Genomic DNA, 27,437 nt, shown 5'->3' with positions numbered 1-27,437 from the left:
ACATAAAATCCCAGAATTCTGTGGAACATCTCACTACAGATCTGAAGATAAAGCTTAACACAGATACAAAGTAACTAATGTAGCATTAAATGAGCAATGATTTAATTCAAAAATAGACAAAAAATATCAAGAAATAAATGCCTCAATGCTGGTGACAGTTACCATATCTAACCATAATTATCTAACTTTAACAAGTCATACCTGTTGCAAATTTTGCAGGTAAATTCATCAGCATTTTTCCTGGTTCTGGCTGTGGCTTCTGTGCCTGAATAAATGAGGCTAACCTCTGCTTTCTTTCTTTTTTTTCTCTCTTTTATTTTCAGTTTCTGATGCACATGCTTATGATGCCTGCTCAATTGACGTCTGTATTTGAATGTCTGGTCACATAATGAACAAAGAAAGGCCCTGGCTTTCTTGTGTTTGGACATATGCATCTTCAAATCTGTTCTATACAAATAGGAAGGAAAAAACCAATAATCAAAATAGAAGAATTCATAGCTAAAATAAATTTCAACAAGAAGTGCAGTTCCATTTATACTAAAAACTGCTAAAACAAAAACCTTATGCTTTGGATACAAAATAACAGGCCCACTAACTAGTACCTCATCCAAGCTATGAGGAGACTAATTTAATATCGAACATATTTATGCTGAACAAAATTCAATAAAAAGTTCTCCAAGATAGCTTCAAGCAATCAAAATTGAATGCTAAAATAAAGACACAACACTATACTATGTAATGCTTTTCATTCAAGAGCAATTTACAATTAGATTGATTTTTATGGATATTAAAACAAAAGTCTAGAGTGGCTTAATAATGATTAACAAAATAATTCATTAAAAACTGGAAGATATCTGGTCCTACATGCTATCTTCTAAAGACATACAATCCTGTTCCTTATCATTGTAAAAATCTATTTTGTTCTTGACCACAGAATTAAGAGTAGCAACTCAGTATGAAGACGTAATCATGTTTAAGTAACTATCTACTAGGTATTTCATTAACTGGTGAAGATGATCTTAAAAAGCAGATTGGCAATGAAACATCATGCTCATTTGCATTTCCACTAAAATTATTCAATGAGCAGCAGTTTCAGGTTAACCAAAGATGTAGGGAGTAGCAGTACTCCTGTGATGTCTTCCTTTCACTGGGAACAGAGTTAGACAAAGAATATGAATGGACTATATGATGTTGTTAGACTCCTAGCTAGAGAGGGACAACATCCCTGGTCTGCTGGACAATTATACAATATGATATTGTACTAAATCATGCAATACTACTACAACTTCCTGAAATGAAGGGACTAGAAAAAAGTAGGCAAGATAATATGTTTATGTGAAAGATCACTTTCTAAAGTTCAAAAATTGCTTTAAATAGCTCATTCTGAAAAACTGAAAATTCAAAATCTTTATGTCAATTGGTCCTTTAAATAACATAAAATATTGGCACTGACACACTGTGGAGTATGCCAAATGGTTAGAAAGAAAAAGAGAAAAATGAGGGTAATAAAATGCCTTTAATCTCTGGAAAAATCCTGAAATGAAAATCCAGAGTAATGTCCTAAGAAATGAATGAGAAGGTAGCTTCTGAAATTAAATGATTAAATGAGCATATGAATCATTTAAATGGTTTTCACGGTTTCCCAAAGATCAGAGAATTTTTCTGGAGAAATTATATTACCATCATAGAAAAGAATATAAAAGACTCTGTGATACCATACATGCTATCAGATGTAATCTACATGATCTGAAAGACAACTATAGTAACTATACCAAACATTTCTTAGATTTTACCAAAAATAAGGTGACTTACACTAAATTCTTTGCATTATTAGAGTATTAAGAATATTGCCAATCTACCTATAAAAACATACTAACCGAGAAACAGGTTAATAACTTGATTTTTTTAAAAGCTCTAGTTTTTGTTTTATCCTAAATTCAGTCTGTATTCATTTAAAACAACAAAAACCTCTTTTACCAGGACTCCCAGTATACTACCATCTCCTTCAACTACTCTACTTTCAATTTCCCCACCTGCTCTTAACCCTTGAAATTTCAAACAAATTAGTTTTGTAAGAGAGTTGTGATAAAGGTTACCTACATTCTGAAGAACTTTTTTTCACACTCAGTACATGGATGTGGGTTGGCATTATAGTCATGGGTACTACTCAGATGTTTGTGGACTTTAGGCCAATCGCTATCTGTTTTAAAGATTTAAAAAACAAGAACAAAAATATATGTATTTAGAGGAACTATTAAATTACATTTTTTGGCATAATTTAATATTAGTAGCTACCAGAAAATTCTTTTATTGTGACCATATACAGTACATGTACTGCACGTATAGTTTTAAAATTACATTATAGAATTATCTCCACTAAAGTTCTCCTTGGATGACACATTATGGCATAGAGCGGATTTTGAATTCTCAAAGCCTATGTCAGTGGGAGTGGCAAGTTCTAGGAGCTTCTAACAAGCAAGAAAATCTTCAAATACAGTACTGATAATTATTTTGTATGTCTTGTTTAAACACCACCCTGGCTGAGTTCAGTGAGATCACCAAGAAACTGGTTACCAGATGAAGTTTTTAGTAACAATTCATGAAAAGTGCCTGAGATATGAAGGGGTTGTAATCTACAAAGAGTGAGGAAATCAAATCAACAATCTTTTCTGATGTATTTACACAGGTACATTACTAGGTACCAAATAGTCTAGTGCTATCAGAAATAAAGTGTAGTTCAAGCAACAAAGCATCATAAATCCAGCTTCTAATACTAGCAAAGCTTCTCCCTTAAAGTCTCTATAATGTCTTTCTTGCACATCAGCCTTGCTCCTCTATTTTGCTATTCTGCTTACCTTCAATCCGTGCTTCTCTTTTAGGAGAGCAGTTCACTTCATCCAGAAATGATCACTAACACATATAAAAAAACTGTGGTTTGTTCTCAATGTCTTCTGGGTGGTCTGTGGCTAATCTCTTATGGCAATAAAGTGACAATGTCTGTATTTTTGTTCCTGGCAAATTTGCTGATAGGAACTTTTTAACAAATTACAAACTCCCAAATGTTCATCCAAAAGTGTTCTCATTCACTCCAGTGAAATCATAGAATCATATCTCTAGAGCTGGAAAAGATCTCAAAAGCCAACAAATTCTTTTGTGGAAACTGATAGTTGTGAGCAGTCAGCAGGGTTTGTTTGTTTGTTTGTTTGTTTGTTTTTTCCCCAACATAAACTACTACAGTAAAAGAAAAACACTAACCTGACAGAAACATCAAGAAGGAAGAAATATTAATAAAAACTGTAAATGAACTTTCTCAAAACATAATAGAATTTGTTTGGGGATTTTTGATTTAACCTTGTCCTTGGGGCTCTGATAGTCCTTGAGTAAAGTTGGCATAGGAATCACTGCATGGAAATTGACCAAGAATATCTATTTACCATATAAACTCACTGCTATGGAATTTATATTTTTATTGAGTTGGATCACCTTAAAAAAACAAAAAGGAAACTTGAAAGCATTTTTTACAATTAAAATGAGAATTTACTGTGTTTCTTAAAGAAAAAGACAGACCTAACAACTCAATACCTGTCTATGACAAGATCTAAAAATGTATAGAAAGAAAAGTGCACCAAACTGAACATTGGCAGTAGAGTCACTGAATTAAAAGTACAAATATCAGTATATAGGTAGAGGTGAAATCTCTTTAACCAAATCCTACATGTTGAACCAAAAACATGGATATAGAGAGAATAAAATTAAAGGCATTTAAGTTGCAGAAGTTACAGATTAATGGGAGAAGAAAATGTAAACTGCACCAAAAAGTCATTTTCTATACACATATTTCCATTAGAACTTATTTATATGAAATTGCCCTGTAATTACCACAAGCTGCAAGAAGCTGATAGTAAAATCATGTGTATTAGGAAACCACGGGTGCATCACTGTTGAAGCCCAACACAGAGACCTCCACGGGTTAATGACGAGCATAAGTGTTGAAGGCAACTCTTCAGAACTCACCAATAAAATCACAGTGAGGGCATTTAAATAAACCCTCGTGAAGGCAGGCCAAATGGAGGTTTTCTGCTGGTTCTGTCTCACAAAGGGCCTTGCCCTCCGAGTGCTGAACAGCACCTCTCCTCCCACGGTGACTCTTCTTGTGCACCTTCCAGGCACTTTGGGTCATAAAAACCTTCTCACATTTTAGGCACTGGTAGTTCCTCTTCACCTGCTTATGAGATTTTAAGTGTTTCTCCATTAAGTTCCACTCAGTCACATTGAAATTACAGTAAAGACATTGGAATCCTTGATTTCCATTATGGCATCTATCATGTATTTCAAGGGCATCTTTGGATGTGAACTGCTGGTCACAAGAGGCACACAGATGTCTTTTGTCACCACTTTTTAGGGAGTAAATATCTTTCAATGGTTGAGATGAGTTACTTATGTCAGTTGTGTTTCTTTTATGACTTCTACCCATTTCTTGTTTTGTGCCTAATTTGGGTACCTTTTGTTGCACGCCTAGAGATTTCACACTAGAAATGCGGCACAAGCCAAGAGACATTAGATGCTCAGATTGGGCTTCCTCATCTTCCTTGCTTTTTTTAGATTCACAGAGGTCTGGTGAATAGGACAGTGGATTAGATACCATAGAACAGGGTTCCCCCAGATGGAACTGTCCAGATTCTTCTTCAAAGAGTGTGTTTACATCACATGTGTTGGGTGTATGGGTACTGTCACTATGATTATCTAGGTTTATGTCACAGCATTCAGGGCTCATGTTATGAAGCATTCTGTACATGGGCAACAGGAAAGACATTTTCTCCAGATTCTCTTCATTCTCTTTGTTTTCTTGACTTATTTCATCTCCAATACTGTAGGAATCATTTTCATCTGGATCTGTACTCATTTCTTGGCATTCAGAACTGCGATGGCATCCATCCTGTTCATGAATATTAAATACATGTGTCTTGATTTTATTTTTTATGCTGCTGGTGAACTGGCAAAGCTTACACCTGTACACCTCTACAAGAAACATTTCTACCAGACTTGCAATTTTGGCTTCAAAGCCCTCCACAGAGGAGGAAGATAGCTTGGATGTGGTGATTTCCTCAGGCAAATGCACAGTCACAGGTGGTATGTATTGATATTTAAATTTAAATTCATTCATTTTCCAAAGGTAAAGCTTAGGTGGACCTACAAATAAAAAGAGAAGTTAAAAGGTGTTACACAATTTTGCAAAGTTAGCCTAATGAGGATTTAGGTAGCTGATGACTTAGCCTAGGTCTCTTAAAATGTGACCTTCTATTGCTGTTGTTAATTGTGGGCTATGAGAGATAGTAAGGCATAGTGCCACCTACTATTTGGAAAGCTGGAGGAAATGGAATGTTCAACTTAATTACATTTTTCAAATAGATTAATTCCCGGAGTAGAAAAGACTCATTTATCAATATGGAGACATTATCTTTTAATCTTTATTTTTTTAATAAAATAAAAATTCCTTTGAAAGAGGTTGCATAAAATATGAAATTCAATTCAAGTGAATATTTTCATAAATCTTATTCATTTTTACATCATTTTCATTTCTAAATATATCTTGTCTCTCTTCCATCCCCAGACAACCATCCCTAGTGACAAAGAAAAAAGAAAAGTAATTCAGCCAAATTAACCAAGCCATCACCCAAACCTGCCAGTACATTCTGGGTCCCTCATATCTGCAAACAAATAAGGTGTATTTTCTTCTCCCTTGGACAGAGTCAAACTTGAGCATTGCAATTACACAGTATCCACTTTCTTTCTTCTTGTTCTTTCTATTTACATTGTTGTCTCAACAGAACATTTATTAACTTCTTACCATATGTAAACTGCCAGATACAAAGACAAAACTCAAATAATCTATTCCTCTAGGAACCTAATAGTCAACCGGGCAGAAATGTGTACACAAATAAATACAAAGTTATTTCAAAAGGAGGAGAGTAAAAATACTCGGGGGGGGGGGGGGTGTGCAAATCTGGAAAGGCTTCCTAGAAAGGTGGCACCAAAACTGTGCTTTGAATGATGTGGAGACTTTAAGAAGTAGAAGTGGAAAGAGAATGTTTTCCCCAGATGTGGAAGACCACTTAAGCAAAGGCATAGACAGGAAATGGCACAATGTTGTGTATAGGGAATAGCTACATCAGTTTGACTAGAACTGAGAGTGCAGGAAGATGGAATAATAATACTGGAAAGGTAAGTGGCAGCCAGACTGTATTGGGCTTTTAAATGCCCACCTTAAACAGTTTATTTTTTTTTTTTTTTTTTTACCTCTGGAAGCAACAGGGAGCCATGAAACATTCTTGACATGCTTAAGTATATATTTTAGAAATATCAGTTTGACTGAGTACAGATTGAAGCATATTTTTTAACTTTATTTTTCTGTGCGTATTTTCTTTTGCAACATGACTAATATGAAAACATGTTTTACATGACTTCACATGTACCACCAATATTATACTCCTTGCCCTCTCAAGAGGTGAGGAGGGAGAGAATTTGGAACTCAAAATTTTAAAAAGTGAATATTAAAAAGTATTACATATAATTGGGAAATATTTAATGAATAAAAATATTTTAAAATACCAATTTGATAGCTGTGTGGAAGATGGAATGGAATAGTGGAAACAATTAGAATAATTAAGAAGTATTTCAATTAGTCAAGAAAGAGGGGTCTGGGGACAGCTAGGTGGCGCAGTGGATAAAGTACCAGCCCTAGGGTCAAGAGGTCCTGAGTTCAAATGCAACCTCAGACACATAATACTTAGTGGCTATGTGACTCTGGGCAAATCACTTAACCCCAAATGCCTCACACAAAAAAAAAAGAAAGAAAGAAAAGAAAAGAAAAAGAAAGAAGAGTCTGAACTGTGGTAGAGGTTTTGTGAGTAGATAGGAAGGGTAAGATAACAGAAATGTTGTGGAGACAGGACTGACAACTCTTGTAAACTGATTGGATATTAGAGCTGAGAAAGAGGAAGAGTCAAGAATGACGCCAATATTGTAAACCTGGATAATACAGTCATCCACCTTCAATATCATAGGGCACTTGGAATCAGAGATCATACATCCCCTTCCAGGGTGAATTAACCAATTCAAGCTGGAACTCCCTCTGAAGCTTGTTTGGCCAGGATGTGCAAACTGGCATAAAGTACCTCTAGTTAGCCCCAGACCATGATCCATATCCATACATTCTAGACATGTTGCTATCTGCTCTGCTGCCATGCATGCTGTCCCATCTCCTGCTTTCCACCTCTTGCTCTGGGAACACTAATCAAATCAATACTATTGACCACTTTTAGAAAGTGCACAGTAATGAACTGACCTATGGCTTCGATATCCGTTGTCATGACGCCCCTCCCCCATTTGAATGTAAGCTCCTAGAGGAAAGAGTTTCTCACTTTTTGTCTTGGTATCACCAGTACCCAGGAAGTATTTTAATAAAATCTTTTTCACTCATTTATTCAAAAGGAGGGTGATCTTCAATAGAAATTGGAAAGTTTAGAGGAGAGATGTGTTTGGGGAAGAAATATAAATTCTGTATTAGGCTGGATTTTGCTTTAGGGTACCTGGGTTCAAATTCTGGAAGCTCTGCTTACTTTAGTCAAATCACTTCATCTCTTAGGGCAGAGGCAGGGAACCTCAGGCCTTGAGGCCACATGTGGTCCTCTAGGTCCTCAAGTTTGGCCCTTTGACTGAAGCCAAACAACACATCTTAAGGCCTGTTTCCTTATTTGGAAAATAAGGGGGTTGGAGTAGATGACCTTTAAGGTCCAGTCTGGCTCTAAAACTATGATTCTATATTGCTTTTGAGATACCTACAAGAACAACATGCAGATGGAAATGCCCAGCAGGCAGCTGATAATAAAATACAATTGAGAGTGACATAATTTGAAGTAATCTGGACAGAGAAAAATAACAACATAATAATTGATTCCATCTCCATATCAGCTGCCTTATCTGCCTAAGGAGTAAGATTTAGCCCTTGATCTCTGACAAGAACCTCCATGTCTTGAGGAGCCCTCGCCATGCTGCCTGTTTCTCTAGTCTGTTCCACTTCCGTATCAGACGCCTCCTCACCCATCCCCAGGCTTTCCAGCTCCCCCTTATGTTTTGTCCTCCCCTATGAGAATCTAAACTCCTTAAGAATAGAGACTGTCTTGTTTTTCCTGTTTTGTATACTTAACAAGATGTCTGGAACATAGCAAGCACTTAAATGTTCTTCAACTACCTACCTAAGTATGGGAGCTGATGAGACCAATAAGAAAGAGAGAAGAAAGGCCAGGGCAGAAACCAGAGGGACTTGCCACATTTAGAGTGTGAGATGAAGATGACAATCCAGACAAAGAGGACTGAAAAGAAATGATCAGAACCAAGATAGAGCAGTTCCACAGAAGCCAAGAGTGAAGAAAATGTCCAGCAGGGATTGGTTAACAATGCCAAAAGCTACAAAAGACAAGCAGAATAAGAACTGAGAAAAGACCACTGGATTTATCAGTTAAGAGATGATTACTCTGCAAAGCTGAGTATAATTCTACAGGTTAAAGAATGGTCCTTTAAAAAAAAAAAAAAAGAATGGTCCTTTAACAGAATAGAGGGCTTTCAAGCATCCCTCAAGAAAAGAACAGAGCAAAAACAAAAACAAAAACAAAAAAACAAGAAATGAACAGAGCTAAGTGTAATCTTTAAAATATAAGCATAGGAGGCAAAAGAAACTTAGGCAAATACATTTTTAGCATTGGGAATAGATTAAATGATAATTAAATGCTTGTATTCTAGTTTCTCATCAGTAAAATGAAGATTAAAACAATAGCACCTACCACACAGGGTTGTAGTAAGGATCATTAAGAACTATATAAATGCTACCTTTATTATTCTTATTACAAAGTGGAGAAGAGATAAGGGTCCCATCTTAAAACTCCACTACCTTCAGTGTCATAGAGGAAGTAAAGAAATACACAAAGCCTGAAATACAGCTTGGCTCCATATTATTTGTTTTATGAGAAGAAAGAGGAAGGAAAGGAGAAAGGTTTACTAGAGATGAAGAGTGGAAGAAGGGGGATAGGTTTGCTATTTTTCATAACTGAGATATGCCAAGAAGAGTATATATAAAAGTGAAAAAAGGAATAGAAGGAGAGGGCTCCTCATGAACCTCCCTATTATATGAACTGAGAGAAAGAGGGTTGAAACACACACAAAAAAGTTTAATATAAAAAGATACTGAACTCATCAGAGTAATAGCTAGTGACAGAGAGAGGAATGTTTAGGGGAGATCTAGTCAGGGAAGAAACAGTCACAAGCAAAACAAACTATAGAGAATTGAGTGTAAAGGGGAGATCAAAAGGAGAGAAAGTATGAGTATCAATAATCAGGAACTAGGAGCAGCTAGGTGGTGCAGTGGATGGAACACCAGCCCTGGAGTCAGGAGGACCTGAGTTCAAATTTGACTTCAGACATGTAACACTCACTAGCTGTGTAACTCCGGGCAAGTCACTTAACCCCAACTGCCTCACCAAAAAATAATAATGATAATAATAATAATAATAATCAGGAACTAGACTAGGTAAAGAAAAGAGAGGAAAAAGGTTGGGATGAGAAATTTAAAATACAGATTACCAGTATGGTTCATATTCCTTTCTTTCACTACCTTCTTTGTTGTAAAGTGGGAAGTAAGGAGGGGGTAAAACATAAGAATATATGACACAGTTAAGCACAATTATCAACCACAAATTCATTGGAAAAGACCCTGATGTTGGGAGAGATTGAAGGCAAAAGGAAAAGGGGACAGCAGAGGATGAGATAGAAGATAGTGTCATGGAAACAATGAACATGAACTTGGACAGACTTTGAAAGATATTGGAGGGCAGAAGGGCCTGGCATGCTATGGTCCACGGCGTCATGAAGAGTTGGACACAACTGAATGACTGAACAACAACAAAGGAATGGATTAGAAAGCAGAATTGAAAAATGTTGTTCACACAACATGTGAAACAAAAAAAAAATTCACAAAAAGCTAAAAGAGGCTGACATAGAATGCTATTAAACTTCAAGAGATTTTTTGTTTTTAAAGTAAGGGTGGCAATCAGATAAGGCAACAGTAAAAAAGACATAAGCAGGCAAACTATGCTATGCTTAAAGGCACCTTAGATAATGAAACGTCAATGTTTGATAAACATGCACTAAACGAATGCATCTATGCATCTATGTCTTTAAAAAAAGTTCAATGATTTGTGGTAAAATAGATAGCAAAAGAGTAATAGTTAGGGACCTCTATATGTCCCTTTTCAAGCCTAAACAAATCTAACAAAAAGATAAACAAGAAACAAACTAAGGACTTAAACAGAATTTTATTAAAAAGTTAGATGTCTTAACTTCTCTGGTGGTTGGTGAAAGGGAATAGAAAGGATCATACATTTCTTGCCAAACTGGTAAGACTTATATGAATTGATGCAGAGTGAAGTGAGCAGAACCAGAACCATTTATACAGTAATAACAATATCAGAGAGACAAAACTTTGAAAGACTTAAAAACTTTGTTCAATGCGATGACCAACTATGATTCCAAAGGACTGATGAAGCATGCTACTCACTTACAGAGTGTGACAGATTCAAGATTTAGAGTGTTATACGTTTTCAGAAATAGCCAACATAGGAATTTGTTTTGCTTGACTACAAAGCGTTTGTTTTTCTCTTTTCTTAATTAGGGAGTGGCAAGAAGTAGAGGGGGAAGAGAGTAGCTAGGGATAAGGTTGCTCAAAAGAAAAAAAAATAATAGAACATTAAAACATGTCTATGAAATATAGAGAAGCCAAAAGGAATCTGAACAGGATAGCTTTGAAAGTAGCATACTGAATTAATTATACTTTAAAAGAAAAGCCAGCTATACATAACAGAGATTCATAGTTCCATATACATCCCTCCCCATTCTCCTAACATGAAAGTACTCATAGTTGATATTTGTTAAGTTTAGAACCATATGCCAATATCACTAATGAATATTAATGTAAAAAAATAAATAAAGCATTTAGCAAAGCAACTACACCAACACACTAAAAAGATTATACACCAAGAATAGGTTGGATTCATACCAGGGATGCAGGTAATATTATCAATAGTAGGGGAACTATAAACATGACTCCATATTAATAACATAAAATAATGGAAAATAATGTTCACACAAGCCAATATAACAAAAATGACAACACTACCTAAATTAATTTATTCAGTATTGATAGGGTTGGGACCTGGGCCCCAGAAAGGAAAAACCCTGGACTTTCCCACATGGCCAAAACTCTGGCGTTTGCCTGAGGCTATAATTCCATCAACTGGCCTTTCATTGTGGCTATGCCCAACCTCCAAATTCTGTTACCTTTAACCTAGCCTGGCCTTCCTTTGTTTTACCTCCCTATGTATGGCCCCCGGCCATTTCCAACCTTTAATCCCAGCTAGGCTCCATTCTCCCTTGGCCATGAGGTCCAGGTCCCAGGAGTTCTGTTCACCCCACTTTACTAGCCACTCCTAGGTCCCTCCCACAATCTTGCTGTATATAAGGTCCACCTTGTCTCCATTAAAATGCTCATTTTATTTCTCATAATATTTTATTTCTTATAATCTAGCCACACCTCAGATTCCTAAAGTCTAGCCACTGCTTAGATTCTTATAATCTTGCCAATAAGCCAATGGCTTACTAATGTTCAGACTTCTTAAGAGTCTGCCCAATATGATGATGTTCTAATAAACCTTGTCTTTGACCAAAAAAAGGCTTGGGCCGAATTCTTTTGGGCAGGACCCACGTGCTGTGATTTTGGGGTCCCAGCACCCCTAACCCTCTAAACTGCATCAGTACCATGCCAAAAAAAAAAAACCAAAGGATTATTTTATAGAATTAGACTGAATGGAATAATGAAAAGTGGTGGGAAGAAAGAGGGTCTAATAGTACCAGAGTTCCAACTACACAGCAAAACAATAATTATAAAAAATTATTTAGCCATACTTAAAAGTAGAAAAGCTAATCAGTGGTACAGACAAGGTACAGAAGATAGAGGCAAACTGAACATAATAGCATAGAATTCAATAAACACAAAGACACTAACTACAGGGATAAAAGACTTACTATATGACCCAAACTGCTGAGAAATCAGAAAATATTCCAGGAGAAATTCAGCTTATGACCATATATCATATCATATACTTTAATAATCTTCAAATAAATAACAACCTAGATATAAAGGTCTTATCATAAACAAATTAGAAGTGAAGATACCTTTTGCAGCTATGTGAAAGGGGCAGAGTTACTGACAAAACAAGGGACAGAAAGGTTCCCAGGAAATCAAATGGACAATTTGGTTAGATAAAATTGAAGTCTTCTGCACAAGGAAGAACAATGAGTCAGAACTGAAAGAAAAACAGTTAACTTTGCAGCAAGTTTCTCTAATAAAAGTATGATATCAAAGCTATGTAGGGTATACCAACTTAGTTTCAAGCTACTATAAAAGGTGTCCTTTATGAATATATAAAGCTTCACAATAAAGCTTTATTAGCTTAAAATTGAGTTAAGATTTCTGGGACAGCCTTACAAATATATAAGAGCTAGAGCCATTCCCTCAAAAAGCCATTCCTAAAGGATATAGCAAGTAATTTTCAAAGGAAGAAACCCAAGCTATCAACAACCATTTGGAAAAAAACATGCAAATTAAAACAACTCTGAGGTTCTATCTCACAACCATCATCAGACTGCCAAAGATGACAAAAAGGGAAAATGATGATTACTAGAGGAGCTGTGGGAGGGCAGATACACTGATGTTGGTAGACATGTGAAGTGGTCCAATAATTCTGGAAAGTGATTTGAATTATAATCTAAAAGTCATGAAACTGTTTCATACCCTTTGACCCAAGGATACCACTCATACTTCAAAGAGATTGAAGACATAGGGAAAGGACCCATATGTACAAAAATATTTATAGCAGTACCTTTAATTGTAGCAATGAATAGGAAACTAAAGGGGTGCCCCTTAATTGGTGAATGACTGAACATATTATTGTATATGAATGTAATAGAATACTACTGTGCTTTAAGAAATGATAAATTCAGAGAAACCTGAGAGGACTTGCATGAACTAACATAGAGTGAAGGAAGAAAAATAATGAAAACAGTGATTACAGCACTAAAAGACAACAATGCTGAAAGATGAAGAATTCTGAACAATTTAATAGCCAGTCACAACTTCAAAAGGCTGATGGAGTAACATGCTTTCCAATTCTTGACAATGAAGTGATAAACTGTAAATTAGATATAACATGAGACATAGATTTTGGAGCACAATCAACACAATGCAAATTTGTTTTGTTTGACTATATCTGTTACAAAGAAGGGTTTTATATAGGGACCAAGTGGTGGTGAGGAGAAGAGGGTAGTGATAGTGATATGGAAAAAAAAAGAAGAGTCAAAAGGTTTTCAACTACTCTGAAGAAAGGAGAAGAAAGTTCAGGATGGGACACAGATAAGGGCAGCATCAGTACTACCAATGGATTCCTACTTAAAAATGTAATCTATCCTTTAAAAAACAAGCTGTACATGGTAGATTCACTTTCATATGAAAGATATTTTCTGTCCTGTGCATAAGAAAATATTCAGGTTTGTTGGTTACTGTCAAGTTCATAATAGAACAATTTACCAAAAAAGAATTAGTCCTATAGATTCTATCAATAGGTTGGAAAATGTTCAAGTATAGGTCCAGCAAAGTTTATCTGTGGACCAATCTTGTTAAATATGAAAAACTCAAATCACTACAAGGCTAAAAGTTCCCCCTCTCCCTACCCTGGCCCTGGCCCTGGCCCTGGCCATGCAGCAACTATTAAATACAACCTTAAGATGTAGAGGAGTTGTGGTATGTGTCAGTGGAGGAAATACTCAAACCAACAAAACCAGATTTTTTTTTTACATACTATTCCCTTAAAAATAAGCAAAAGATTTTTTTTTAAGTTCCACAGTTACTTCAATAAAGAGATATGGATGTATGACAGGATATGGGCTCTGGACCCTCCACCCCTTTGAACTCTCCCAGGAATTTCAGGAACCCATCCCCTCAACCCACATAGGCCTGAGCTATCAGCTCTTCCCAGCATAATCTTTTCAACATCCTTTCATTGTGGCCTCAATGACCCAACCCAATCCTCAAATTCTGTTATCTCTGACCCAGCCCACTCCTTTATGGTCATTAACCTCCAGACTACTCCAATCTATTTCCCACCCTTAATCCTATCTAGACCCCTTCAGTTACCTCCAGGTGACCCCAAGTTATTGGCCACTCCTTGATCCCACCCAAATCTTCCACAATCTTTATCACTATAAAAAAGGTCAGTCTTCTCTACCAAATGGACAGATTCTTAAAATCCCACCTGCTTCTATTGGTGATATAATAAACCTTGTCTCTGACTGAAAGAAGGCTTGAGTGGTCGAATTCTTTCCAGGCAGACCCACACCTCTTGCCCTTGAATTTTGGGGTTCCCAACACTTCTAGATCACAACAGGTGTAGTTTGTAATGAGAATTACCTACCACTTATGTTCTTTTTTAAAAAAATTGAAACATGGTCATGAAAATCTTTCTGGGATCCATCATTAATAAATCCTTCTGCAAGAAAAATAATCTCTAAGGGAAATAATTTTAAAAGATAGGAATGAAGGGAGAATAGCATTTATAGGTCCCAAACTATATTATAAAGCAGCAGTCATTAAAAAAATTTGGTAGCCAAAATATATAAACTGACATATATAACCAAAAGCCATTTTCCAATAGATAAGTGCTCAAAGGATACAAACAGTTCATAAAAAAAACTGTAAATAATTTTTAATCATATGAAAGAATACTCCAAATCATTAATAATGAAATCCTAAGGGGTAGCTAGGTGGCACAGTGGATAGAGACAGATTCTGGAGTCAGGAAGACCTGAGTTCAAATCTGACCTCAGATACTTGATCACTTGATACTTCACTTGCTGTGTGACTCTAGGCAAGTCACTTAACCCCAAGTGACTCGCCAAAATAATAATAATGAAATCCTAATATGTGAATCAAAGAGCAAATCATTAAATAATTATGTAAAACAAAATTATAATGAAGAGACAACATACCAAGTTTCTGAGACATCCTTAAAACACCCCCAAAAAAATTATTTCCCTAAAAACATGTTAACAAAATAGAGTATTAATAAACTGAACACAGACTTTTAAAAATTAGAAACCGAGCAAATAAAAAAAAACTTTAAAAAAAGGAAAAAATCGTGGGTGGGTAGGTGTGAATTTTGAAGATTAGAGGAGAAACAGGTAATTGGAAAACCAAAAGACTATATAACTGATAAAAACTGGTTCTTTGAAAAGACTAACAAAAGTAGTAATCCTTGAGTGGACCTGATTAAAATGAAGAGGGCAGAAAATCAAATCAACAAAATAAAATTTAAAAAGTTAAACTATTAACAAAACCAGAATAAATAAAAAGCATGATAAGAAACTACTATCCAGGCATGGTGGCACACACCTGTAATCCCTGCTTCTGGGGAATGCTGAGAATGGCATATTTCTTGAATTTTAGTTGCAGCAGGACTAGGCTGATGCAATCGGTAAGCTCCTCTGGAGTGGGAGCCCCAAGGCTACCTAAAAAAGGGTGGAATGGCCCCTGGCAAAAATAGGCAAGTCAAAGTTCCTAAATTTATCAGTAGGGGGCCTATGAATAAATAGCCCTTGCACTTTCATTGAGGGGTGAGATAGGAAGACTTGTCTAAGGAAAAGGAAAGGGAAAATACATTTATGCCAACAAAACTGAAAACATAAAAAAAGAGAGGATTACCTGCAAAAATATAAGATAGCCATATAGAACACCTGATAAAAATCTTAAATGATCCTTTTTTTTTCCCCAGAAAAGGAAATAGAATTAGCTACAAAGGAATTAGCAAGGGAAAAATTCTGATCTTGAGAGATTTACAAGACAATTCTATCAAAATTTAAAGAACAAGTAATACTTATATTATACAAATTATCTTCCAAAATTGAGAAAACACTGGACCAAATGCCTTTTGAGAGACACATCTAGTCTCAAGTATAAAGCAAAAAAAGGTAAACCAAAGTAGAAACTATATAACAATATCATTAATGAATACCAATTCAAAAATTTTAAATATAATCCTATCAGACTACAATAATATAAGAAATCATTCATCATGACCAAGTTGGATTTACACAAGCAAGGCATGAATGGTTCACCATTAGTAAAACAATACAGGGGCAGCTAGGTGGTGCAGTGGATAGAGCACTGGCCCTGGATTCAGGAAGAGCTGAGTTCAAATCCTCCCTCAGACATATAACACTTACTAGCTGTGTGACCACTTAACCCCATTGCCTAGCCAAAAAAAAAAAAAAAGTAAAACAATATAATTAATCATATTAAAAATAAAACTATTCAAAACCATAAAATTAGCTCAACATATGCTGAAAGAGCCTTTTAATAAAGTAGAAGACTCATTTATGTTTAAAAAAAGAAACCCTATACAAAGTATAGGCAGAAAGGGATTTTTTTTTAATATGATAAAAAATACCTACCTAAAACCCAAACCAATCATCATGTACAATGGGAATACACTAGCTTACCCAATAACTATAGAAGCAAAGCAGGTGCCTTCTCACCCTACTATTATTTGATATAGTTCTAAAAATGCTAGCAATAAGAGAAGCAATTAAAGGCACAAAGACAGGCAAACAGGAGACAAAATTATTCCTATTTGTTGACTGCATGATGGTTTAATTAAAAACTGTGGTTCTTAACCTTTTTGGTGTCATAAACTGCCTGTCAAGTCTGATGAAGCCTATGGATCCCCTTCACAGAATAATGTTTTTAAATGCATAAAATTTGAAAAAAAAAAGATCTCAAAATAAAACAACCATGTTGAAATATAGTTATCAAAAACTTAAAAAAAAAAACAGACTAAGAACCTCTAACTTAGAAAACCCTAGGGAAAATAAGCAAGAGAAACTAGTTGGAACAATTAATAGCTTTAGCAGAGTTGAAGGCTACAAAATAAACTCAAAAAACATTAAGTAGTATTTCTATATAACAAATTCCAAAAGGCAATAATAGAAAGGGAAATCTCATTTACTTGATTTTACTTCACTGATAATACTTGATAACTGATTCAATTACAAAGTATTCCTTAAAGAAATAAAGGATTTAAATAGAGGACTATTCAGTGGTCATTTGTGGGCTATCATAATATTGTAAAAATTATAAAACTACTAAAGATAACTGACAGATTTAATTCCATGCCAAACCAAAGGGATACTTTTTACAGAGCTAGAAAAAAATTTAAACAAAATTCATTGGGAGAAAGATATAAAATATTAAGAGAAATAATGAAAAATATGCAGGAGGAAATAGCACTTCTATATCTCTCACTAGATTATAATACAGCAGCAATCATCAAAACCACTTTACAATGGTTTTTTAAAAACATAGAAGATCAATGAAACATACTATACAAGGGAGAATCAATAAGAATGGAACTTAACAATTCAGTGCTCAATAAACCCAAAAATATAAATTACCTAGGAAGTACTCCCTATCTGATAAGAACTTCTGAGAAAAAAATTAAAGCATTCTGGCAGGAATTAGTCTTCAACCAATACCTTACAACATATTCTACAATAATTCAAAAAGGCTATATAACCTGAATATTAAAAATCATACTATTAAAAAAATTAGAAGAGAGATTGGTAATTTGCAGCTATAGCTAGAAGACGTTAAGTGGTATAATGAAGAGTGCCGGACCTGGAGTAAAGAAGACCTGAGTCCAAATCCATGGCCAAACACTTACTAAGCTGTGTGATGACCCTGGGCAAGTTCCCTAACCTCTCTCTGCCTCAGTTTCCTCATCTATAAAGCACTGCCTTATCTATACAGCGCTGTCTCCCTAGGTTGTTAAAGGAAATGGGATATTTGAAAAGTGCCTTGAAAATCTTAAAGAGTTTTATAAATGATAGCTGGACTAGAAGGTATATTCTTTTTTTTTTTTTTTTAAGGCAATTGGGGTTAAGTGACTTGCCCAGGGTAGAAGATATATTCTTAACCTTACACGGGATATAGACAATCAGAAAAGATAAGTAATTTAATTACAGGAAACTAACAAGCTTTTGCACCGCCAAAATTAATATCAGAGGGGCTAGGAGAAAATAGGCATTAGTGCCTTGTCAGTCTGTAAATAAGCACAACCAATTTTGGAAAGCAATTTGCAAATAAAATGACTAAAATGTTCATGCCCTTTCCTACACACCTCAAAGTGATCAATAAGAAGAAAGCCCCCATATACACCAAAATATTTAGAATAGCACTTTTTGTAGTAGCAAAGAACCATTAACAAAGCAGATACTCGTCAACTGGGAAATGACTAAGTTGCAGTACATGAATTAAAAGGAATACTGCTATGCTAGGATTATAAATGATTAACACAGAAAAGTATGGAAAGTAAATGTTGCAAAATTACAAAAACTAACATTGCCCCAAAAAAGAGAAAGAAGACATACCCACCCCACTTCCTTTCCAGAGATAGGAGGTCCACAGGTGTAGAGTAATACATGTATCTCCAGACTATGTTGATGTATTCACCAGTTTTACTGATTCTTTTCCCTATTTTTTTCTTTAAAAAATTTTTTTTTGTTATATGGAATGATTTTCTGGGATGGGGGAGGCAAAACTACTATATCAATAAAAACTCATTTTATTTTATTTTATATCATAACTAGTTGTTCATTTTCTTTTTTTAAAAAAACTCATTTTAAAGAAAAAGAAAAAAGATCAAGAAGGGAAGAAGTCAGCTGGGATAGAAAATTTTTTGTTAAATATCTCATAAGGTCTTGATATCCAAGATATATAGACAACTAACAAATATATAAACATCATTCTCTAATAGGTAAGTGATCAAAAGATATGAAGTCTTCAAAACAACCTTGGGTTTTACATCATACCCAACAAATTGGTAAAGATGAACAAAATGAAATTAGTCCAATGTTAGCAGGATTGTGGAATGACAGGTATACTAATGTATTGCTGGTGGGGCCGTGAATTAGTAAAACTCTTCTAAAAAAAATGCTGCCTACAGTCCAGAGATTCAATGCTAGGCATATGCTCCCCCAAAATGATAGTAACAAAAATAAAGTCTCTACATACAGCAAAATAAAGCAGTACTCCTTATGGTAGCATACAACTGGAAATAAAATAGATTTCCACTGAATAAGGAATAGCAAGTCACTTAACCCCATTGCTTAGCCAAAAAAAAAAAAAAAGAGGGATGGTTCTTTGGGAGTGGTACTGGGTAAGATACAGTACAGGGAAAACCCAGGGATGTCAAGAAAAATTACTTTCAAAGTTTTTAATTTAAAAAATTTCAAACATTAAAACATGGCCACTAAAATCTTACTAGCACTAGTCTTATTTACACAAACCCTTTTTCTTTAGAATAAAACACAATTCAGTCAAACAAATACCAAATGATTAGAATCTAGCAAAATTGCAGCATGATGGAAAAGACCTATAATCCCTGATACAGAAAGAGCCTGGGGCTGGTGGATGGTTTAAACTCAAGAGTTTTGAGCAGTAGTAGTGCTTAAACCAATTGGGCATCCACACTAAGTCCTGAATCAATATGAGCAGCTGGGGAAGGGCTGGGTGGGTGTAGTCTCAAGGCAGTCTAAGGAAGGGCAAACCAGCCCAGGTAAGAAACAGAGGACAGAATTTCCAGACTAATAAGCAATGGAAGCAGGCCCATAAGCTGCCATTGCATTTCCTGCCTGAGGGAAATAGGAAAACTCAGTCTCAAAATAAGGAAAAGTCTAATTGAAGGTGTTCTATGATCTTAAACTAGGTTTGTTGGACACTTTATGCAGATGAATTTGTTTTTCCTTTAATGAAAAGTCTTGGGAAAGAAAGTTAAAACCTTAGGAGAAAGAAGAGGTGGTATCTTCCTAACTACTGATGACTGAAGGCAAATGCTTCAGAAAGGAGAGAAAAAGCACATTTGGGAAGAAAACAGCTAGTGGTCAAGAATATAGTATCTAAGAATGGAATTTAGATTTGTAGCCAAAAGCTTATGACATGGGAAAGACAGGCTTTTGGCCAAAGATAGACTATGTCAAAAAAGAGCTGGTGATTCTAAAATATATGGAGAATTAAGTCAAATTTATAAGAATACAAGTCATTCCCCAATTGATAAATGGTCAAAGGATATGAACAGGCAGTTCTCAGATGAAAAAATTAAAGTCATCTGTAGCCATATGAAAAAATGCTCTAAATTACTATTGATTAGAGAAATGCAAATCAAAACTCTGAGGCACCACATCACACCTACCAAATTGACCAACATGACAAAACAGGAAAATGATAAATGTTGGAGAAGATGTGGGAACACTAATGCATTGCTGGTGGAGTTGTGAAATGATCCAACCATTTTGTAGAGCTATTTGGAGCTATGCCCAAAGGGCTATAAAAGTGTGCATACCCTTTGACCCAGCAATAGCACTTCTAGGGTTGTATTCTGAAGCGATCATCAAAATGAGAAAAGGACCCACATTTACAAAATATTTATAGGAGTTATTTCCGTGGTGGCAAAGAACTGGAAATTGAGGGAATGCCCATCAACTGGGGAATGTCTAAACAAGTTTTGGTATATGAATGTAATGGAATACTATTGTGCTATAAGAAATGATGAGCAGGCAGACTTCAGCAAAACCTGGAAAGACTTGTATGGACTGATGCTGAATGAAGTGAGCAGAACCAGGAGAATGTTGTACACAGTAACAGCCACACTGTGCAATGACTAACGTTGACAGACTTAGCTCTTCTCAGCAATGCAAGGATCTAAGACATCTCCAAAGGTCTCATGATGGAAAATGATATCCACATTCAAAGAAAGAACTATGGAGTTTGAATGTAGATTGAAGCATACTATTTGCTCTTTTTTTCTTCGCTTTGTTTTGTTTTCTCTTTCTTGTGTGTCCTTCTATTGGTTCTAATTCTTCCTTACAACATACTAATGTGAAAATATGTTTAATAGGAATGTATATGTATAGCCTATATCAGATTGCACACCTTCTTGGGGAGGGAGATGGGGAGGGAGGGGGAGAAAAATTGAAAACTGAAAAACTTATAGAAGTGATTGTTGATAAAATAAATTAATAAAATTTTTTAAAAAGCCAGGTTCCCCCCCAAAAAAAAGAGCTGGTGAGACTCTATTTGCCTGGAGTCTTAGAAATCAAATCAAAGTCTTTAATAAACTGAAAAGGAAGATAAAGGAAGAAAATTACCCATATATATCAATCAAGCAAGATACCATGGAGAGCAGCTACCATGTAGGAAGAATGATAGAGACTGCCACCATCTCACATGAAAGAAATGCCAAGAAAGCACAAGGCAACAAAATGTATGCAAAAAGGAGTTACGAAAGCAAGGATGCAAATTTGAGTAAAATTGGGTAAAAATCATGGGTTACACTGATGTTCAATGGGATGGGTCTTAGGCCTGGAATATGATTCCGGAAGGCTACAACTTATCCAACAGCAACTGGACAGGAAAAAGGGTAGAGAAAGGCATAGAATAGCACTGGATAATAAGATATACTAGTGTTAAGAAACCCAGGAGGTAGATGTGGAAAGCGTAGTGAAGGTGACTTAGATGATATTCAACCTTAAGCCAGAAGCAGAACTGACTGTCATTAGAGCACACTACATACCACCATGCCACGAGTCCGATATGGAAGTATGATACAGTAATAATGGGGGAGGGGTTTGGTGGTAATTAGCCAAACATCTCCTAGAGTACTCTGCCAAAGGTAGCTAAATAATATGTCTTTATGATTTCCTCCTTCTCTTTTAATGGCAAAGTGGTGTAGTAGTGGTGTAGTGGTGTAGTGGACAGTGTGAAAAATTTGGGGGCAGCTAGGTGGATAGAGCACCAGCCCTTGTCAGGAGAACCTGAGTTCAAATATTGTCTCAGACACTTATAGCTGTGTGACTTTGGGCAAATGACTTAACCCTGATTGCCTCCAAAAACCAAAAACAAACAAAAAAAGAGTGAAAGATTTGGAATCAGTTTGAATCTTACCTCTGATAGTCATGTAACCCTGTGGTGTAGCTAGGTGTCAAAGTGAATAGAGTGCAGGGCCTCAAGTCAGGAACACTATCTTCCAAAATTCAAATCTGTCCTCAGACACTTACTGTGTGACCCCCCTAGGCAAGTCATTTAACCCTGTTTGACTTAGTTTCTTATTTGTAAAATGAGCTAGAGAAGGAAATGGCAAACCACTACAATATTTCTGCCAAGAAACCCCCAAATGGAGTCATAAAGATATGGACATGATTGAACAAGAATATATAAGCCTGTGTTAGTCACTTAACCTTTTTCAGCCTCAGTTTCCTCTTCTGTAAACTGAGGGGGCTGGGCTTGGTAAGAAATGGATCAGTAGAGTCATAGTTTTAGAACTGGAAAAGACCTTAGAGATGCTAAGTAGAAGCAAGTAGAAGCAGTAGAAGCAGGAACAGGTAATGGAAACTGTATATAAAAGTGTGCAAGGTCCTGGAGGAAATATTAGGAGCGCTTAAAATTCAAGATGAACCAAAGTAGTTCAATTCAATTCAATAAACATTTATGAAGCATCTACTATGCTAAGAGTACTGGGAATAGAAGTAATAAAAAGAAACAATCCCTACCCTCAAAGAGCTTACAATTTAATAAGGGACAACCACACACAAAAAGTAAGCTGGAAAGGGTGGGGAGAAGGACTAGTGAAGGCCACTACTTGTTCCATGGAGCTGAAACCAAGTAGAGCTGCAGATGGAAAGTGGAGAGAGCTTGAAAATCCAAAGTTTAGTGCTCAATCCTCCAGCCCTCCAATCAAGGAGGCTGAAAAGAGTCCTGTCCTTTATAGGGGGCAGAAATTGGACTTTGCTAACTCCACTCTGCAACAACTGCTCTACTGGGCTTCAGCTACCCAGGACAAGATGCCCCTCCCAAGATAAGCCAGATCACCTCTAATCTCATCACCATACAGCTAACTGAGCCTTCCCAGCAACTCCTTCAGTCTCTTCTCTCTAGATTATGATCTTTTTTGGTTGGTGGTTAAAGTTCTAAGGGGCAAAAGGTGTTCCTGAGGGCTAGATTCGAATTTTAAAAAATAGGAACTCTAATTCTGCTCCTGTGTGATCTTGGGCAGACTATTTCCTCCCTTTAGTCTTTTTTCTTCATCTGAAAAATGAGAATTGGAGAGTGCTGTTGTTGTCTAAAGTATTCTTCAGCTGAAAATTCTAAGAACTTCTGTGTACCACACTTATCTTTATATCCCCATCTTGTATGTAGTGGACAGCTAAATGATGTTGATTGCTAGGAACTAAAAAAAAAAAATGCTTCCCTATTTCTACCTGGAGTTTACCTAACACTAAAGTAACATAAATATAAGCATGGATAGTCTGAAAAAAATACTATAACAAAATCAAAGACATAAAAATTCCCCAGGAAATCAAGTCTTGTGCCTTTGAAATGAACTCACTTAGCCACTTGGCCTAGATGAGGAAGCCATCAATTCCTTCGAGGTAAGAAACTGAGGTCCAGGGAGGTGACCTGACATGCTCATTCAAGAGAACGCGAATTTATTGCGCAACTGCCAAGGACTCGGCTCCGTGCTAAGCCCGCGGGGGTAAGAAGACCGAAAACAAAAAACAAAACAACCGAGCCTTCGCCCGCCCTCAGGAGGCTTGCGTTCCTGCCAGCGCACCCGGTCACACGTCCAGGTGATAAGTGGCAAAGCCAGGACCCCGCGTCTCCAGAGCCTCCCCAGGGCAGAGCCTAGGAGGAGGAGAAGCAGCGCCCCTCGCACAATCGCATCAAACCAAACAACGGCGCGTGCTTCCCGGAGCGGTCAAAGAGCCGCCAACTGAGGCCGCTCCACCCAGTCCAGCTGCCGGTCGATCTGCGTCACCCGCTCCGGGCCCCGGGCTCGCCACCTGTAGGCGCCGGAGCCCAAGCCAAACTCACCTAGCAGATCGGCCGGGCCGGCGCGGCGGGCGGCATGCACCGGCCGTTAACAGTAACACCCGCCGCGGGGTCCGCGCGGGGCGCGCAGGGAGGGCTCCCGCAAGGGCCGGCTGGGACGGCGGCTGCGGCGGGAAGTCTCTCCGCCGGCCTCAGCTGGAGGGAGCCGAGCCTGGCCGATTCCGGGGGACCCAAGGCGGAACAGGGCTGGGGCTGCGCGGCTCCCCTTTTGAGGATAGCCCGGTTGCCGCTTCCCCGTCCGCTCGTCCACCTGTTCCTTGCTTCGGCGCGGCCTCTCCGACCCGCCCCCACGTGCGCGATTAGGCCGGCGCCTCCAAGCTGCTGCGACAGCGGCAGACGCCCCACTCCCTCCCGAGCTTGTGGCTCTCCTAGCTCCGCCCCCGCCTGGACAGCTCGGGACACCCCGCCCTCCTCCCCGCCCCTTCTCGGCCACGCCCCTTCAACGTATCCCTGCCGCCGCGCCCCCTCTCCCTCCCCCAGTCCCCCACTGCAGGACTTCCGGGGTCTCACGGGAGGGGCCTTGCCGGAGTTGCCGCGCGCGTTCTGCTCTGCCGCTAAACTCTCACTCCCTGTGTAAGCTCAGCAGAGGGGAGTGTGGATAGAAGAAGGCGGGCTTTCACCTGGGGGGCGGGGGGAGAACCGGGAGAGCCTAGCGTGGAATTAGAGAGTTAACAGTTCTCAAGGATCTGCAGGGAGTCGAACTGTTACACAACAAAACCTTTATTTTCAATTTACGATGGAAAGAAATTGTACTTGCTCTAATCCAGGCATGTCTCCTCCAGGTGTATAGCCCAAAGACACAGTAGCCTTCCGAGCTTCTTTCAAGTTTCAGCTAAAGCCCTGCCTCCTTCAGGGAGCCTTTTCGGGGCCTCCTTAATCTTAATGCCTTCTCTCTGAAATTATCTCCAGTTGATCCAGTCTATATCTTGTTTGTGCACAGTTGTTTACATGTTGTCTCCTTCATTAGACGTTGAGTTCCTTCTGAGCTTGGACAGTTTTCACATACCTGTTAAATTGTTTGATCAAAAGTCCTCACGTATTCATTCATTATCTTTCCTGTAATCCGCCCCTCTCCTCCCCGCCAACTTCCCTATTACTGTGGAGGGCAACACCATCTTCCCAGTCCTTCATGCTCACAAACTAGATATCACCATGGGTTCCTCATTATCGCTCGTTTACTTTTTCTCCCCCCACCCCCGTATCCAATCTGTTTCCAAGGCCTGTAGATTTGCCTTCACAACATTTCGCCAATATGCCTCTTCTCTCTTCTGACACTGCCAACACTCTAGTGCAGGCTCTCATCACCTCACATCTGACTGTTCCAATAGCCTTCTGGTGGGCCCTATCTCAAGTCTCCACGCACCCCAATCCATCTTCCATTTAGCCACTAAAGTGATTTCCCAAAAGTACTAGTCTGATCATGTCACACACCCCTGCCCCGCCCCTCACCGGCCCTCAAGAAAAACTGCACTGACTTCGCATCACTTCCAAGGATCACATGCAAAACCCTGTTTGATGTTCAAAGCCCATCATAACTTAGCCCCCTCCAACCTTTCCAGTCTTATCTCTTACTCCACAACCAGTACTCTTCCGACGAATGACTCTGGCCTCATTTGATCTTTCCACTTCTGGCATTTTTTCAGACTGTCCTTCATGCTCTCCCAACTCCTCTCCAACTATTGGCCTTTTTAGTTTGCTTTAAGTTCCAACTAAAATCTCTTCTTTTACTGGAAGTCTTCCCCAGCCCCTCTTAAGTCCAGTGCTTTCCCTCTGTTTAATTAATTCCTATTTTTCCTATATACAGCTTGCTTTGTATACACTTGTTTGCATATTGTCTCCCTCATTAGATTGTATGCTCCTTGAGAACAGGGGCTGCTTTTGCCTCTTTCTGTATCCCCAGTGCTTAGTTAGCTCAGTGCCAGGCACCTAATAAGTGTGCCTACTAGGTAGCAATGCTAATTGACTACCATTGGTTATATATGAAAATATACCTGCTCTTTTTATAGTAGAAAAAAACTGGAAACTAAAGGGGTACACATTAATGGGGGAATGGCTTGACAAATTATGGTAGGTGAATGTAATGGAATATGATTGCACCATAAGATATGACTAAAGGGTAAAGTCAGACAAACCCAGGAAGACTTGTATGTAACTTACTTATGACATACTTGTGAAGTAAGCAGAACCAGAACAGTTTATACTATAACAACAATGTAAAGAAAGGTAACTTTGAAAGATAGAAGGACTTTGAATAATGTAGTGATGAACTGACAATGATGGTGATGTACTTAGGATATAAAATAAGACATATCAGACTGTCAATACTGGACTTTGTTTTGACTATGAATTATTTCTTACAAAGTTTTTTTTCCCCCAGTGGGAAAGTATAATGGCTAGGAAAGGAATTGTGAGCCCATCTGGGTTTTCTTGGCAAAGATATTGGAATGGTTTGCTATTTCATTCCTTCTCCACTTTATTTTACAGATGAGGAAACTGAGGTAAACAGGGTTAAATCATTTGCCAAGGATCTCACAGCTAATAAATGTCAGACGACTGATTTGAACTTAGATCCTCTTGACTCCAGGCCCAAAACTCTATCCATTGTGCCCCTAACTGCTCTAGGAATATCGTAGTAAAACAAACAAACAAAACAAAAGGAAAGGAAGTAAAAGGTTAATTGAAGCAGCTATTTTTTAAACTGTAACACAGAAGGCCAGAAAGAAACACAGACCTCCCTCCCCACTCCCATGTACATTTTCAGCTTTCCTGATTTAAAATGTAAAATGCCTTGAGGGCAGCAAGGACTATTTGCTTTTAAACACTTAATAAATACTTATTGACTTGTTATGGTGAATTATTACATATATTTGAAAGAAAAGCAAGAAGAAATACTGTTTCATGCACAATCCTCTAATGTTATGCTATGTATATGAAAATATGCATTTGTTAATTTCAGAATAAAAAGATCACATAAAAAAGACTGAATTGGAATAAAGTCATACACATGGATTCAAACAATATCACCAATACAAGAAAGGAGGGTGGGGGGGACATGCCTAGATAGAAATTCATCTGAAAAATATCTGGGGGTTTTGAATAGAGTATCAAATATGAGACAATAGTGTGACATAGTAGTCAAGAATGCAATTAAAGATGCCAGGAGAGGAGGAAGAGAAGAGAAGCATTTCTCAGGGCTTTCCTGAAATAATGATTACGGGAGGCAGTCACCCATTGGGAGGCATAGGGAGAAGGGGGAGGGGAAAGCTAAGAGTGGAAGCTCCTCCTTAGTATCTGGTATAACATGGCTAGACTTGTGCCTTTGGAATATTATTTTGGC

General features: G+C 37.6%; 1 protein-coding gene across 1 annotated transcript in view; it reads right to left on the bottom strand.

The window, feature by feature from the left end:
• Positions 1-24,143, bottom strand: part of LOC114050100 (oocyte zinc finger protein XlCOF6-like) — a 56,018-nt gene extending 31,875 nt beyond the window's left edge. Inside the window, exons 1-4 of the mRNA XM_027871700.1 lie at positions 24,083-24,143; positions 4,015-5,190; positions 2,101-2,200; positions 202-447 (exon numbers count right to left, since the gene is read on the bottom strand). Coding sequence (XP_027727501.1) covers positions 202-447; positions 2,101-2,200; positions 4,015-5,164 — 1,496 coding nt within the window. The 5' untranslated portion in view covers positions 5,165-5,190; positions 24,083-24,143. The remainder of the gene's footprint in view (positions 1-201; positions 448-2,100; positions 2,201-4,014; positions 5,191-24,082) is intronic.
• Positions 24,144-27,437: the final 3,294 nt, after the last annotated feature.

Source organism: Vombatus ursinus, unplaced genomic scaffold, assembly GCF_900497805.2.
Source record: "Vombatus ursinus unplaced genomic scaffold, bare-nosed wombat genome assembly UNPS02000577.1, whole genome shotgun sequence".
Taxonomy (NCBI): domain Eukaryota; kingdom Metazoa; phylum Chordata; class Mammalia; order Diprotodontia; family Vombatidae; genus Vombatus; species Vombatus ursinus.
Note: the sequence above shows the minus strand (reverse complement) of the source record. Positions and strands in the feature narration are given on the sequence as shown.